At 39.5% G+C, this 15,924-nt stretch overlaps 1 protein-coding gene across 3 annotated transcripts in view; it reads left to right on the top strand.

The window, feature by feature from the left end:
* Positions 1-15,924, top strand: part of robo1 (roundabout, axon guidance receptor, homolog 1 (Drosophila)) — a 223,543-nt gene that overhangs the window by 50,373 nt on the left and 157,246 nt on the right. Inside the window, exon 1 of one of the 3 annotated variants that reach the window (XM_075473125.1) lies at positions 10,658-10,929. The exons of the other annotated variants lie outside the window; for them this stretch is intronic. Coding sequence (XP_075329240.1) covers positions 10,782-10,929 — 148 coding nt within the window. The 5' untranslated portion in view covers positions 10,658-10,781. Of the gene's footprint in view, positions 1-10,657; positions 10,930-15,924 lie in introns of those variants that run through there. 3 annotated transcript variants of the gene reach the window in all.

Below are 15,924 nucleotides of genomic sequence, written 5' to 3'. Positions count from 1 at the left end.
TCAGAGCCCCACAGGTATCATGCATCGTTTGGTGATAAAAGGTCCCAGTAATGGATCTGTTCTATATCCAAGCTCAAGTAAACCGGTATGACAGCTCCTACCTTTCCCTAGACCAGTCTTTATATTGTCACTCTCTTAGAGAAGAGACTTTGAGGAAAGGAATTTCATTACAGTGTGTGTGTGGGTTGTCTTACCCACAAGCGCGTTTGTCCACCACACATGGATTAGGCAGCCTATGTGGCTGGTACCCAGGTGTGCATGCAGTATATCCGTCAGCACTGGCCCCAAACGAGTAGTGAGAGATGAAAGCAAACCTATGCCGTATGAGACAGAAGAGGAAAAGGCTGTCATTTTTCAATTAACAATGTACTACAACAGTCCCTGCTTTCTGAGCATATTTGCAAAAAGAGGGGTGTTGTAGTGATGCTGTTCATGTCTGTTTTCTGGGACCTTGTGTTTAGATTCATGCAGAGGAAAACCATTCTACTGCCAGCAGGGAGATGATTGACACAGGAGGCCTCATAGTAATATATAAAAATGTGCTTCTGATCGCTGTTCACTCATGCAGTGGAGCATGCTGGAAAATACCAAGCCTGCCGCGAGCTCCAGGTCTCCCATCGGTGGGCCATGTGTCCCCCCCCCCACCAATCCCAATGCTCAATCTAATGTACAAGTGCCCATTCCTCCCCTGCTTCTATTTTCTACCCCCTCCTCCTACTCTTGCCTTGGCACACACACTCTGGTATGCACTGAAATTCAATCAGATGCTTAATTACATCTTAACATGGGTTCCTACCAGCTGGCTTTATTCCCCTGTTTCTGATTAAAGGGATTAGAAAAATGAAATTTAACAGTGGATTTGCATATTTTTCTGAAAGGGGGACTGGCATGTCTCTGCAGCTGTCTGGCCAGTGTTTGCCACTCTTGCTCCCTGTAGTCAATCAAATAAGGAATGAAACAAGCAAAAGTTTCTCCCTCCAGTTTTGCATAGCAGTTTGAAGCAATTAGTAGAGGTTGGGTCTGCTCTCCCCATCCTTCTCTGACTACGGTGGCATGATACCCTCCGACACAGGAATTAAGATGAGTAGTTCATACCTAAAAGCTGCATGAGATTAATCCAAGAAAGTCTTTCTCTGTATTTCTTGATGTATATTTAACATCTAGAGATTAAACCATCTCTGTTGCTCATGTTAGCTGGAAGAATGGCAAACAGCAGAACTGGGTGGCTTCAGGCTTCTTCTTAATGGGGCTAACTAGACCCACTATCCAAGCTGTGCAAAGAAAATGGGCCCATTAATCACAGAGCCACCACCATCATCTCCAAATGATTATTCTCCTCATGTGTTGGCTGACTTCTTGGTGCACAGGAATTATTGTGACATCCTTTGCTTTTTTCCACTCTTCTTTTTTCCCCCTCAAAATAAATTGCAGCATTACTTTTCAATTTATTCTGTCTGGAGCCACATTAAATAGATCCTGAGACAGAATTTGGTTACTCGTGCACTGTTTATTCTATTTAGTTAGAAAATGATTCTACTGAAAGTTTGAACCTCGAATTAAAAGGATTAAAGGCTCATGGATCTGTCAGTTCAAATACAGACGAAGAAAGTCTTAATGAGTGGATATGAAGTAGATGGTGGGCTCTGACGGGGAAGAGAAAAAGAGAGATTTGAGTATTTAATGTTTGCATTAAGTCAGCATACACTTTGCAGACACATGTCTGTTTACTTTAACTAGTTTGAGAAACAACACCAACCCAATGCAGCCATCTCAGTATCAGTTTGGGAGCTAACCAGATAAATCATTAACAATTTGCTTTTGATGAAGGACACTTTAATTGGTCCCAATGAAATGGTATGAGAAACACAGGTTTGAGGAAAGCTCAGTTAACAGTCAGAGCTGTGTGTGAGCTGCAGCTCTGTCAGTCTCACAAAATGACTCTACTGCCCCCTTTTGGAAAAGGAGAGGATCTCTCTCTCTCTCGCTCTCTCTCTCGCTCTCGCTCTCTCTCTCTCTCTCTCTCTCTCTCTCTCTCTCTCTCTCTCTCTCTCTCTCTCTCTCTCTCTCAGGATTAGCAGTGGGTCTTGTGTCCTAGGTGAAGCTTTAACTTGGTTTAGAGTCCCACCTACTGGCCAGTGGTGGTAACGCTTCAGGCACTAAAATTTGATTTACTACTAAATACAACTTTGTGTTGTATTTTTGTTTGTTTGTTTTTTTCATGTGCAACATAATGCCATACAGTTTTGATTTAAAAGTAAATATTTTTGAGTTTTTAATTTTATTAAAAAAAAATTGTAGTGTAAGCAATATCGTAGTTGCAGTTATTCAAAGTGCCACACACACTTATCCGACATTATATGTGCTGCTTATACTCATATGTACATACACATGAATAACTACTGCGTAGATTTAAAGCCAAATAGAAATAAAAGATGATCAAATGAATTCATATAAAAGCTGTCATCATATTCAAAGCTTTTCATATAATCAAATCAAATCAAATGTATTTATATAGCACATAAGAAAAATAAAGTTGAACTGAAAATAGACTTTAATCTCTTTTCTTGTGCTGACATATGTTGATGACTGGAGAACTATAGTGTATCACTACCATCAATATTTTTGTGTTTAACACTGTTGCACTTTGCACAAGATGCTTATCAGTGTGTGGATGCAAAACAATTTCCTCCAGCTAAACTCAGACAAAACTGAAATCATTGTCTGTGGCCCACAGAAACAAAGAGAAAGTGTTATCAGTCACCTTGAGACTCTCTCTCTAAAACCTAACTATCAAGTTAGAAATCTCGGGGTAATATTGGACTCAGACCTGAACTTTAACAGCCACATTAAATCAGTAACATCAGCAGCTTTTTACCATCTAAAAAACATTGCCAGAATCAAAGGAATAGTGTCTAAACCAGACTTAGAGAGACTGATCCATGCGTTTGTCTCCAGCAGGTTAGACTACTGTAACGGCCTGCTCACTGGGCTCTCTAAACGGGCTGTAAGACAGCTGCAGTACATCCAGAACGCTGCTGCTCGAGTCCTGACTAGAACCAGGAAATACGACCATATTAGTCCAGTGCTCAGGTCTCTGCACTGGCTTCCTGTCTCTCAGAGAATAGACTTTAAAACAGCTCTGCTTGTGTACAAGTCTCTTCACGGTCAAGCGCCAAAGTACATCTCTGACATGTTAGAGCCATATGAACCAACTCGGGCTCTGAGAACCTCAGGGAGGGGTCTCCTGCTGGTGCCCAGAGTCAGGACTAAACAAGGTGAGGCTGCGTTTCAGTTTTATGCCCCTAAAATCTGGAACAGTCTTCCAGAAGATGTGAGACAGGCCTCAACTCTGACAATGTTTAAATCCAGGCTGAAAACAGTTCTATTTAGCTGTGCATATGACACCTGAAAGTATTTTATCTGCACTCTTCACTTTTTAATTACTTAATGATTATTTTAATGGGTTTTAAATTTCTTTCTTTTTTAATTTCTTTCTTTTATTTTTTTTATTCCTTTTTAATGGTTTTATTGCCTTCTTGTGATTTTATGTAGCTGTAAAGCACTTTGAATTGCCCTGTGTATGAATTGTGCTCTATAAATAAAATTGCCTTGCCTTGCCTTGCCTTAATGTAACTGTTCTTGCAAATCAGATCTCTTTTCTGACATTGACACTGATTTAATGGCACAGCATTTCACACGCCCCCATTCCACGCTGATCGACCCAAGGACGTGCTTGTCCTTGAAACTCTAAGGATATAGGGCTGTGTACATTTGGCTGTAAATGATAAATTTCCAATCAATTTGAGGAGAAAGGGATCTTTAGATTCAAGCCAGAGCTTATTTACAGATCTAATCTTAAACGATCTAAATCAAGACTCCTAAACTGATTACACCCAAGTGTTACCTGACATCCCTGAGGGGGATGCTGAATGAGTTGCTGAGTTGGCGTAACCTGATATTTACCAAGTCCAACATCTCCTCCTGCTGGACAATGGTCATATTGCAGAACCTGACCTCAGCAGCACACCCTTACATCTGCAGTTATTTTGAGGCTTGCACAAATGTGCTTTTAATGCTCTAACACCTTTTATATGACACCAGATGTTTCACCTGGTTCTCATCACACAGTCCAGTGCACAAATACTGCACCAGAAGGCTTTTTAGAGACTCATTGAATCACAGGCACAAGTCATTAAAGGATGCACAGCCACATTTATAACACTCTCATAATCATGAATAAAGCACATTTACACAGATGTGGGTTCTGTGATTATCACCTGTTAAGTGAGGGGAAAGACATCTTGTTTGTGTTGGATGGTGTGATTCTGTGGTTTCATCGAGGACTGAGTAGAAAACGGCAGTGTGTCAGAAGTATAACAACATATAACACAATAACACTTTAGTACTTTGTTCTGTGCAAAGTATTGTTCAGTTTGAAATATTCTGAACACCTACAGTCACTACAATTTCTTGTTTTCCCACATTTGAAAGCATGCAAAATGTGAACAATACAGTAAAGAAAAAGCTGTTTTAGTTTTTATTACTAAGACAAGTCTGGTTTGTGTCACATTTTATGATGTCTGCAAATGGCTCTCTGTAATAACTTTTAAGGTTCTTTAATAAAATGGCCATCATTAGATGTGAAACCAGAGAGATGCGAGAAAAAAGTAGATCCAGACTGAGCTTGTATGTTGGTGTTTAAGTAACAGGGAATGTGTATCGACGCAAGGAAAACATGGATTGTAGAGTGAGAGAGAGAGATGCAGACCCCTGTGCTGAGTATTCAGGGGTGGTTATGGTCCAGATGGCCCTGCAGCCACAGCAGCTGTAAATCACAGCTCATGGTGTGCTGCAGGCTGGAATCTCACTGCAAGGTGAGACCGCTGACGACAGCCATTACAGGGAATGAAACCATGGGTGGAGAATAGGGGCAAAAGGCATTCACCCTGTTTGTCTTAGTAAAAGAGCAGATGTTAGTATAGGTATGGAAATTTGTTTTTAGTAAATCGGCTATTATAAACTGCAGTTATATTCAGTCATTCCACCTTTCCACTGTAGATTACATGAGACAAGTTATTCGACAGCAAATTTGCACAAAAATACATATAATTATTGTAAGTTCTCTAACTGCTGCAATCACAAACAGCCTCCATGATTCACACAGATGGATTGAATAAAATTAGCACAAACAGAGCAACCCCCAAATACTTATTTCTATAAGATAACAGGAAACATGTGAGTGAACATAAACTTATATTATAACTCGAGTTTTTTTCACCCAGCACACATTAACCTTCAGCCACCTTCTCCCTTTGACTTCTCATTGATTGGAAAGTGCTGTTGGTGGGGGATGCTGTGCATGTTTTCGAGAAGACCGATAGAAAGCTAGAGGCACGGGTGGGACAGTGTTGATGAAGGACCCAAATGCAGATATGTAAGAACAAAGACAAATCAAGACAAAGCAACAAACATAATAAATCCTAAAGATGACCAAGAAGAAAACTGAATAGAAACAAAAGACGGCAACACGAAGACATGAAAAAAACAAAACCAATCCAAAAATCTACAAATGCTAACAGACAGTGGTGATGATGGAGAGGGGCACCGTAACCCAGCCAAAGTAGTAAATGCTGGGTGTGGCCCTGTTCATCATCTTCCATACATGTTGAACATAACTCATTCAGAAATACTGAGGGCTCTGCAGCAGATGTACTAAAATGGCCCGAGCAGTGTTGGTGCACTCGGCCACAAAGGATACACACTCCATGGCATCAGAGCAGATTCATTTCTGAACTGTATTTACTACCTGTAGATTAGATGTCACTGTGCTGTAATTCTTTCTTTGGGTCTACAAATTTGAAATGGATCCTAAATTCTCTTTGCATTCTTGAGGTTGAAACGGTGATGAAATGTGACTCGCCTGTAACTCTGGTATGCAGGTTGAAAAAAAAAAATCTGCCATCACACAGTGTCACTGTACAACCCTGATGGCTGATTTATGCCCCATCTGCCTTCCTCTGAAGCCTAGTCATTAAAATTCTAATCGAATGCCATGTAAAAGGCATTTAGTTATTGTGTTATAGAGTTCCAACACACACAGTCACAGTTACCTCTTGATTCTGTGAAATCTGCAAAGGGATATGTTATTATTCATACAGATTAGCAGCAACTATGAGTTTCACAAGACTCCAGATCAAGCTCTAAGGAAATGATGCAAACAGGAGTTTTAACAAAAGTTAAGAATTTGCTCTTTGGTCTGTGTTATAGATGTAGAACTCTCTAAATCTATGGGAGGGTTAGGGTTTGGTCTGCTGGCTTTCTTATTTAGGATTTAAATTAAGATGACACTCAAAGTAAATATTAAACTTCAGCCAATTGTCAATTGGTTTAGCATTGCACCAAATCTAGAGAAAAGGGAAACATAAAAAGAAATAAAGTCTTTAGTTTCAAGTCTTTTTCCCTTTTATTACTGTACATGTGAATTCTGGTGAGTGGGAAACGAGGAACCAGCCACCCCCTCTCGAATCCCTTGCTGTGTTCCAAGCTGTGTTATAATATCCAATCCCTTGCCTGTTCATCTCTGCTGGCTCTCTATGTACCATCCATCAACCCTGCTGTCACATTACATTGGAAGAGTGTAGAGGGGCCAGAATGGGAGCATCATAAACACCATACTGACGTGGAAGGAGGAGGAACAAAATGAGGATCTGACTTTTAAGGAGATACTATACACTAGCTGAGCTTTGAGAAGAAGTGTGCTCAGAACACTGCCATGAAATAATCTTCAGTCTTTCATTAGTAAACCCCTGATTTGTACTGAATTTTACAGGTAAAAAGAACATGTAGCTCTACTCAAACTCGAGTGAAGGGATACAATGGTGATGCTAAACATTTTAACACTTGTTTTAGCTTAAGCTTGTCATAATACGTGGCTCCAAAATCATATGCCGATTTCTTGCTTTTTGTCGATATTGTCACACGTGATCAAAAATGGTAATATCACTCCTTTTTAAAGGCTCCTGTAAGGTAACATGCCCATGTCTTCATTTGCTAAAAGTAATATGTTAGTATTGTAAACAATGTGAAACTGTCACAAAAGTGACATTGCACAACTGTAACATCCAAAAATATTTGAAAGGTTGTAAGAGATGGTGGAGGTGGCATTACATCACCACTTACACAATTGTCCAAGGAATTTTCACTTTTCAACTTCACTGTCAGCAGCTCTTGGTCAGGGTTAGCTGTGAATAATATATGGCCTGGGTTAGAATGAAAAATACATGGTTAGCACATGGTTCGTCTTCAATATTTATAAAGACATGATTGCAAGATGGCATCACGTCACATGAACATTTTGGAGATGTGGGTAAGAGTACCTATTACACCGTTTTCTTGTGAGACTGGGCTGATTTACGGGTCTCGCTGTTGTTTCAGGCTGCGTGCTAAAATTCTTCAGACACATCGGTTGATTTGTGTGAGTGAATCCAGCCATCAGCTGTTGCTGGCACACACAGGCAGAGATAATAGTGATAGTATTTTCACTTGCTGGATAGCATTCAATGTACTTACTTAAGCCACCTGCCAAGGATCTCAGTCAATACTATACTCAAGTGGTTTTAACCTTAAGTCTTAATTACTCAGATGGTCATCTCTTCTCCTGCATCTGAGGTGAAGATGCAATGGAGTCTTTAAATCTAGCAGAGAATAGTTTTTTTTTTTTTAAATATTTTACTTTGAAACTGAAATGGTTTGTAGAAGACTCATCCAGCAGTCAGCATGTAGAGGATGACAAGAGCATGCACAAGTGCGACATAGTAGCTGACAAGATGTGTCAAAGATCTCTGATTCCCCAAAGAGTTGGTGAGGATAAAATCTATTAGATGCAGTAGATAAATGGAAATTGGCAGTGTTATGAAGAAGATTGTAGCATTGAATTTAGACTATAACTATCTGCTCTGATTTGGCTATATTTTTCTTTCCAATAAAATGATTTGCTTCACGTTTGCTTTTTCATATTTCAGTGTTTTATTTGGGTATTCGTGCCTGGTTTCTTTGGTTGGTTGTTAAAAGTACATTAATAGCAACATAAAAACTTAGTTTGATAGTAAACAACTGTGATATAGCCTATAATTATTGTCACAATATTTCATTAATTAGCCATTATTTATTTAGGCAATTTCATTTAAACACATGGTCGATGAGACCAGAAGAGACCTGGTTATATTTTGTTCTGAATTACTAAGAGTATCTGAGCATATTTATTGATGTATGTATACTGCAGTAGAATATTTTACTATCTTACCATTTTAATTGATAGTGACCCAATTCAATAAAACTGATAGGAAATACAGTGCATAGTACCAACAACTCTGGCTGATAAATGACTGGATGAGAGAAGTAAGAAACGGGAGACGCAAAATCACAACAATTTCAGACAAACACCAGCATGCCTATGCTTGCTTCACTTCAATAGCACCCAAACATGAAAAAACAGATCTTGACTCCACAGTTCTCCAATGTCCTGAGAATTTACTCTGTAATCTTTTATTAATGCGTACACAATTTACCCTCTTTAGAAAAGTCCTTGCTGGACATGTTATTAACCGGTGGTAAGCCCTGTCACTGAGGAAACACATTCTGCAAGTTAACAGATACATGTCATCATAAAAACCTACTTTTGGACAGTTTAGACATGCTGCCTCCTCTGTAACATGTTGCAGTTATTCTCCCTGCTCCCTTGGTTAAATATTTTTACAGCTGGTGTTAACACTGACATTAAGCAGGTACTGGTATTAAGAGTGTTAGATTGACATTCTGAGGGGTTGAAGTAGCCTGTCCTCACTGCAGTGGTAAGTATTCCAGAGACCCAATTATTAGAGAGCTCTTTTAATCAGACTTCCATCAGTGGCTATCACAATTAATTACACCTCTAGCGGAATAATCCTTAAGGGCCACTGTCAGGTTTACATGACCACATACAAGGGCACTTTTGTAAGGCGCTGTCGATGTTATTCAAAAACGTGAGAACATTAGGTGAATAGTCTTAATCTGAGAACACAAAACATAGAGGAAGACTCCAATGCAGTATTTTTAGGTTAACTTAAAGCAGTTATTAAAGAAGACGGGATGCTTTCTATATCCTGACATCGACCTCACACACTGTAAATGCCAGACAGTGTCACTTTTGGTAAAAGCATTTTACAAAACGATAATAAAGGGCATGTGAAAGAGACGTGGGGTTGAGAGAGGGGGGATGGTGCTGCTGACACCTCCAGTTTCCCACATTAACCTGCACTCACCTGCCTTCTGACAGCCGGGGCAGCTGGAGGAAACGAGCTGTGTAACTCTAAACCTACGACTTGCTGAGCTTGTTTTTTTACAAAAATAGCCTTTTCGGAGGGTGCGCTTTTATGCATGTGTATGGCTTTGTGTGTATTTTAAACAGTACTCAGTGTATATACCTGTAGTACAAAAAGGCACATTAGGTAAAGAAAAAGCACAGTTCTGTAAAAAAGATCTTACAGATAACTGTGTGTCTTTGTTTGCTCTCTTATTTTACAGAATAAGCAATGTACTAGTTGTTTTATAAAGAGTAATTGGCACATTTTGAGTTGGTGCCAACACATTCCCGTCAGTTTAAGCATAACAAAATAAGCTTAAAGGTGATCAAACTTGAATTCATTATCAACATTTGACTGAAACGATCCATTTAAATGTTTGATAAAAACAGATGTTATTCAGAGATACTTTCTAAAATGACAATATCATTTGCAATGACATACTAACTGTTCAACACACTTGTCAAACTGTTTTTTATAGTAGTCCATACAGGACACGATGGTTGGTGTTTTTGCATACAGGTACAGCGATTTACCTTGTTTTAACTCTAAAAAGGCATTCAAGTACTATGATCCTGTGTCAGCGATGAATGCTCTGACAGACTATGGGGGTGTACATATTGAAAAACAGTCATGAATGAGCATCATGGATGCTCAGAAGCGCAAGAGCCATTGCACTTGAGATATTGCTATTCACACTCCTATGCTCATCTCACTCGGTACCCCCCCTCCCTCTTTGCTTGCTTTCCTTCTTGATGCACTCTCTCCCTCTCTCAGATGCTCTGTTGACAGAGTCAAGGCTGCTCTGTTGTGACTACCTCTGTGATTTATGCCGCCTTTTCATATCGACACTGCCTCATGTGATCTGAAACGTGGTGTAGGTGGACAGGAGAGAGGGACGACACGCATGCTTTCACACACACACTCAGTCAGCCACTGCCTGGTGCTGGTGACAAGAGTTGGCTGCTGCCGCAGAAGTGATGTGTCACCATCAGTGTGACTGTTCCACACTGTCACCTGAACAACTTCTGCTTTGAGAGAGGGGGAACCTTTTCTATCTACTCGTGCTATATATGTTGTATGGGAGCTGAAGCTTTGAGCAGGACTGCAACAAATACCTTCTCAACACCAAGAGATTCTGGAGAAAAGAAAAAGAGGAAGAGTACTAAAAGAAGACAGAGATCAATATTTCAGAGTTCCAGATATCCAGGTTTACTTTGCTTGTCCAGTGTTGGAAAGTTGCTTCCCCCAGGAGGAGGAGGAGGGGAGTCTGCATTGAATGTGTGACCCACTCTTGGTTGTCAGTGTCTTGACCCAGACCTCCCGCTCCAGGGGAAGCGGAGAAAAACGTGTTTTTCCTTTGAATCACACCAGACAGCTGTGTGATATGTCTGTGTGTGGGACAGCACTCCTTGTGGCCCTCGCCTCTCCACTGTAGCACTGATGCAAGCTTTAGAGACGGGCATGGCCAGCAGGCGGATGCCACTACTGTTGCTGGTGGTGCTGGTTGAGGTGCTGAGTGGAGTGTGTGTACCTGCGGATGGCTCAGGGAAGCACAAGGGAAGCTGGAGGTGGAAAGGTGACAGGAGCAGTGAGTAACTTCTCCTTTAATTGCAACAACTGATTGGCTCTTCTTCTTCTTTCCTCTCGCATTTTTTAGCATAAAAAAAGACCAACAGGGTCAGACTTTTTTTTTTTCCAGTGTTGTTTACCGTTTCCTTTTAACTCTCTGGATTTGTGAGGTAAGATCCAAGAAGCAGTAAACATTGTGTGCCACTTTGATTACTCGGGTTGCTGTTTGAGTCCCAGCTCATTTCTCTGTGACAGGCACCTGGATGTGGGAGGGCAATAAATCTTCTATATGAGGCCAGTGACCCTGCCATGTGTTGCCAGTTTTAAGAGGTATCAATATGTGTGTGACTGCAAAAGTGTCTCTGCTTTTTTGATTTGCAGTGACCTGCTTTTCTGACTTTATCCTGTTCCCTGTACTGTTCTTTCTTGCAGCATCACTCTAATATTCCTGTATGAATATCTCTCTGTGTCTCATTTGTAGTCATTAATTGATCAGTGCTGAGTTGTAAAAAGCTACTTAGAGTGATGATGGGTCTACCCATTTCCTCAGTGTAAAAGCTGAGTGTACCTCTCCGGTCATTACATATGCTGACACATAAGCGCATGCATGGTGGGAGAGGAGAAGTTCAAATGAGCATATAGCTGCAGTTGTTTCAGGACATTGCTGCTGTCCACAGGCTTTCAACTGCTGGCTAATGGGATTGTTTGGCATGCCACCACTGCTTGGTGCTGAGTGATGAAGTGGGGGGTATGTCCCTTTGTATCCGTCCCCTCTCTGGAGGTTAAAGGGAGATCGCTATCTTGATACAGTTCCAAGATTAAATGACTGGAATGAAATGGAAAAGGCACTGAGGCAACTAAGAGCAAGTCACTTGCCTTCCCAAGGAGACATGAGCTGCTGTCAGGGTGGCATGAGAAGTGATGCGGTTTTCACTTTTAGATGGCAATGTCACTTGATGTTTGGTGTTATATTTAGCTGCTTTCAAGATGTAATTCCAAATTTTTTATAATTGGTCTCCATCCCACTGCTTATCCGACTGCTGTTATGATCAAATTTTGGTACATTGTCTGCAACATAATAGCTTTTCTAATTGATAAGGCTGTTATCAAGTCTGTAAAAGGGTCTGCTGCTGTAGAAAAATTCTGCTGAGGTTATAATTTGAAAGTGATTTGAAAAACGACTTTTAAAAGCATTACTGCAAAATTTTGTAATTCATTTTCCTAGAAAGCAGCCCTTGTTATTCTAACAGTATATTTATGTGTGATTTATGTTTTGGATTATCTTAAATTTCCATAGAATAATTAGGTTTTACAGTGTCTACTTACATCATATAATTTATTTCCAAGGGATAGTAACATCTGCCACTTCCACCTTTGATGTTTAAAATTGAATTGTTGTTTACATTTAACTTTTATTACATAAAGTAGAAAATTAAGATTCCTTATCACTCCATTGGTTGAAGCCAGTCTCCCATAAATCAAATTAACTGAACAAATAATTGTTTTATTTTATGAGCGATTTATGACTTGCAGCGTGACTTTTGTGTCTCCGTATTTCATAGTTATTAGATCCCATAGTGAACTCAGCATTAGGGACTGCACATGAGACACACTGTTTCTCTTAGCTTTTAGCATAAAAGCTGCTGTACATTCTTCCTGTCAATCATTATTATTGATAACATGTGCATTTCTATGGTGGGAAAACTGGAGATCTGTGCAGACCAAAACCAGTACCTTTCTTGAATCGGGCAAGAAAGCCAATAACTGATATACGCTTACTCAGTTTCACTCAGATAACATCCACTGGAGATACAGGTACGTAGTGCTGTTTTGAAACAGTTCCAAATCCTGGGACATATTTCACACATTCATCAATTTTCCTGACTTTGAATTGTAGGTGTTTGCAGCTTTGTTATTTTAAGGGGAAATATTCTCATTTTATGTTATTTTTCTTTTTGGACTTATTATTTAAAAGTGGAAAAAAGAACTTTAATGCCTAAAACTATACGTGTTAGCTTGGGTCTCTATGAGGCCCCCTGAGGAAAACTCCAGTCTGTTCTCTTTGGCCATCTCCCACAATCCAAAACTGGATGTACCCACCTATTCCAACACAGATGCTGTTTGTTCAGTCATCCACATCCACTCACACAGCTTTTAAACTCAGCCTATTGAGTTGAGGTGAATATTTTCACAACTGCTTTCACAACTTGATAAGTTTTTACTTGTCAGACAACTGCACCATATGCCTGCTTTAAGTCTCTCATAAAGCACCAGATTATTTAAGGGATAACCTTCAACATTTTGATTAAACTGTATAATATATACAGTGCTAATGCTGTATTAACTTTTGACTGTCAAACACTGCTATTTCTGAAATGTTTGCTGATATGGTCAATTTCTTCCTCTTGTGGTACAGAATGACGATACTGTTTCACATTTTTACTCTCTTTCATGTAACTGTTCAAAGATGCATCATATAGAAAATGGGCTGATGTTTTTTTTAATTGTGACATCGCAGGGTTCTTTAGTCAGAGAGGAAGACACCACCAGATGCTTCTACAGTACAGAGTTGATGCAACAACAAACCTGCATGGTGACATGTAGGATAAGCAAGGCAATCCTTGGGTGTCAGCTACATTTTCAAAATCGACTAATATTCATTGGCTGATGGAGGGAATGTTGTAAGCTGTGTGCAAGGATGCAGAAGTGCGGCAAGAGACTTGTGGGTCATGCTTTGGCTAAAAACAAACCCGAGTTAGTTGGCTCCCAGCGTTTTCAGCCATTGTTGTATTCATGAATGAATTTCCTTTCTGTCCTTTAGTATGATCAACAAGTGGTTGGAATCACAAGTTTTTACACATGCACTGCAGCCCTGAGAGTTTACACAGATGTTCCAGAGGGGGGGGTAGAAGCCCAAATTGGGTCAACATTTCCAGCCAGTTCCCCAGTAAAATTCCAGAAAGATCAGAGATAAAGATATAATGTGAAAATGCAGCCGTTAATCATAAGCTGCATTAACAGCAAGTAACTCCACATCGTGGTCTTTTTCCACTGACCTGTTGGCTTTAACTCGCTTGTTGCTATTGTACACGTGGTATTGATATCTACATGAAAGCAGTCATCAAAAAACCTCATCTGTCATTCTCATCATTCTATAAGCACAGAAGCTTCCACTGTGAAGCATATGTGTGAACACAATCCAAATCCAAATGTTTCTCTTGAAAATCCGGTGTTCACATGTAAAAATGGCTATGGACTGTATAAAAGAAAAACAATCTCTGTGCAGCCAGTTCTTATTTTCTCTTCTGGGACTGAAAGCAGACTAGATTCCTCCTGAATTAACTGAGCAAATCTTCCCAACGGGAGCATGACGTGAGCGTGGCATGTTTGGAACTTCATGCTTTTCATCTCAGCTCCCATGTTAACAGATAAGAGCATCCACACTGGCTACATAGAATGCATATCTCAGCCTTAGCTGGAGCCACACGGCAGCTGCAAGACATGAAGAGCTTTGGTGTAGTGTCAGTTTTTTCAGTATAATCTAATAAAAAGTAAAAATGTATGTTGGTCATCATATTAATCTAATATCAGCAATAATATTCCTTGCACATATTTTCCATGTGTAGGCTGTTTTCACTAAATATTAAAATACAGTTTACCTGTTGTGATCATAATTAATGATAATGAAGGATTTTCAGTTCATTTCTTGAAGTGAATGTAACTGTTGTCAAATTAGAACTGAGAAACTTTAGTGTCTTTACTTTTTAAGTCATATCAACCATAAATAACACAAAATTCAATGTATTTATGGCCATAACTTGAGGCATGCTGTATTAGAAATTAATGTTCTGTCAGATGCTGCTCTGCTGCAGCGCTGCAGCAGAGATGTGGTGGTGTGAATATAAACGTGTAGCTGTGACCAAACAGTTAACTTCACAAGCAGTGCACAGGCTATGAGATGTAAAATGGATATGATAATATAACCTACAAAGTAGCAAAGCCATAACTTTTATGTATACATTCCAGTCTGTGGTATCTGTCGGGTAAAAAGGGTTTACTGTGTACCGGTGGTGTGCTAAAACATTTACTTTGAATGGAAATAAAACCTTTTTTAATAGGATACAAATACTAACATCACCTTATATTGTAAAAAGTAGAGACACAGTCAGATCATAGTTACATTGTGGGATTTTACTTCATGTTTTCTTTATCATGAAATAACTTTCTAGGTTTTTAGTAGGTTTTATTTGTAGTCGTTTTGGTGGACATGTTCTATATGTACTATTTTAGCACTTGAAATACTTTACCATGTTTATAGCAATGACATATTGGACGTATCATACTAAAATAAATCTGAGGTTTTCCACATCTGCTGCATGTGGAATTACATTTGTTAACATGCTTGTTGGTATAAACATGGTGTGTTGTGTTTACGGCTTGTTTATACTGCCTGCAAATGGGCTGCAGATCTGTTAACACAGATCTAAATGCTCCGGTGAAATTATGCTATACTCATTTGTATTGCTCAATTTGCGCTGTGATTGAATCAGTGTAACCTTTCTCTTGTGGTGGAGAGTCAGTTTATCCAGTATGTAGAAATATGTGGTAACCACTAAAATTGGAAAATGTTTCCCATAAAAAATGTGTATGGGCTGATTTGACTAATCTCTTAGAGACTGAATGTGGCATCCTGCAGTCTGCACAAAAATTCCATTTAGCAGAAAGAGTTCAGTGATATACACGAGGGCAGCCAGCTGATATAACTGATAATGTCACTAGCTGTTATTTTCCACCTGAGACTAAATCCCTTTTGGTGTGCAAGTATAACACCTCTGGCAGAACAAGGTGTGTACTTTTACGTTATTCACAAGGTCACACAACCTCCTTTTTTTCTTGTTTGCCTCACTCTCTCAGATGCACACACTCCTAGTACGTTAACCCAAATTGGGACTAAATGCATAAAACAGTATTTGTTTATCCATGTTTCAGTGTGAATTTGTGATAAATAATATGG

This window comes from Odontesthes bonariensis, chromosome 9 (assembly GCF_027942865.1).
Source record: "Odontesthes bonariensis isolate fOdoBon6 chromosome 9, fOdoBon6.hap1, whole genome shotgun sequence".
Lineage (NCBI taxonomy): Eukaryota > Metazoa > Chordata > Actinopteri > Atheriniformes > Atherinopsidae > Odontesthes > Odontesthes bonariensis.
Note: the sequence above shows the minus strand (reverse complement) of the source record. Positions and strands in the feature narration are given on the sequence as shown.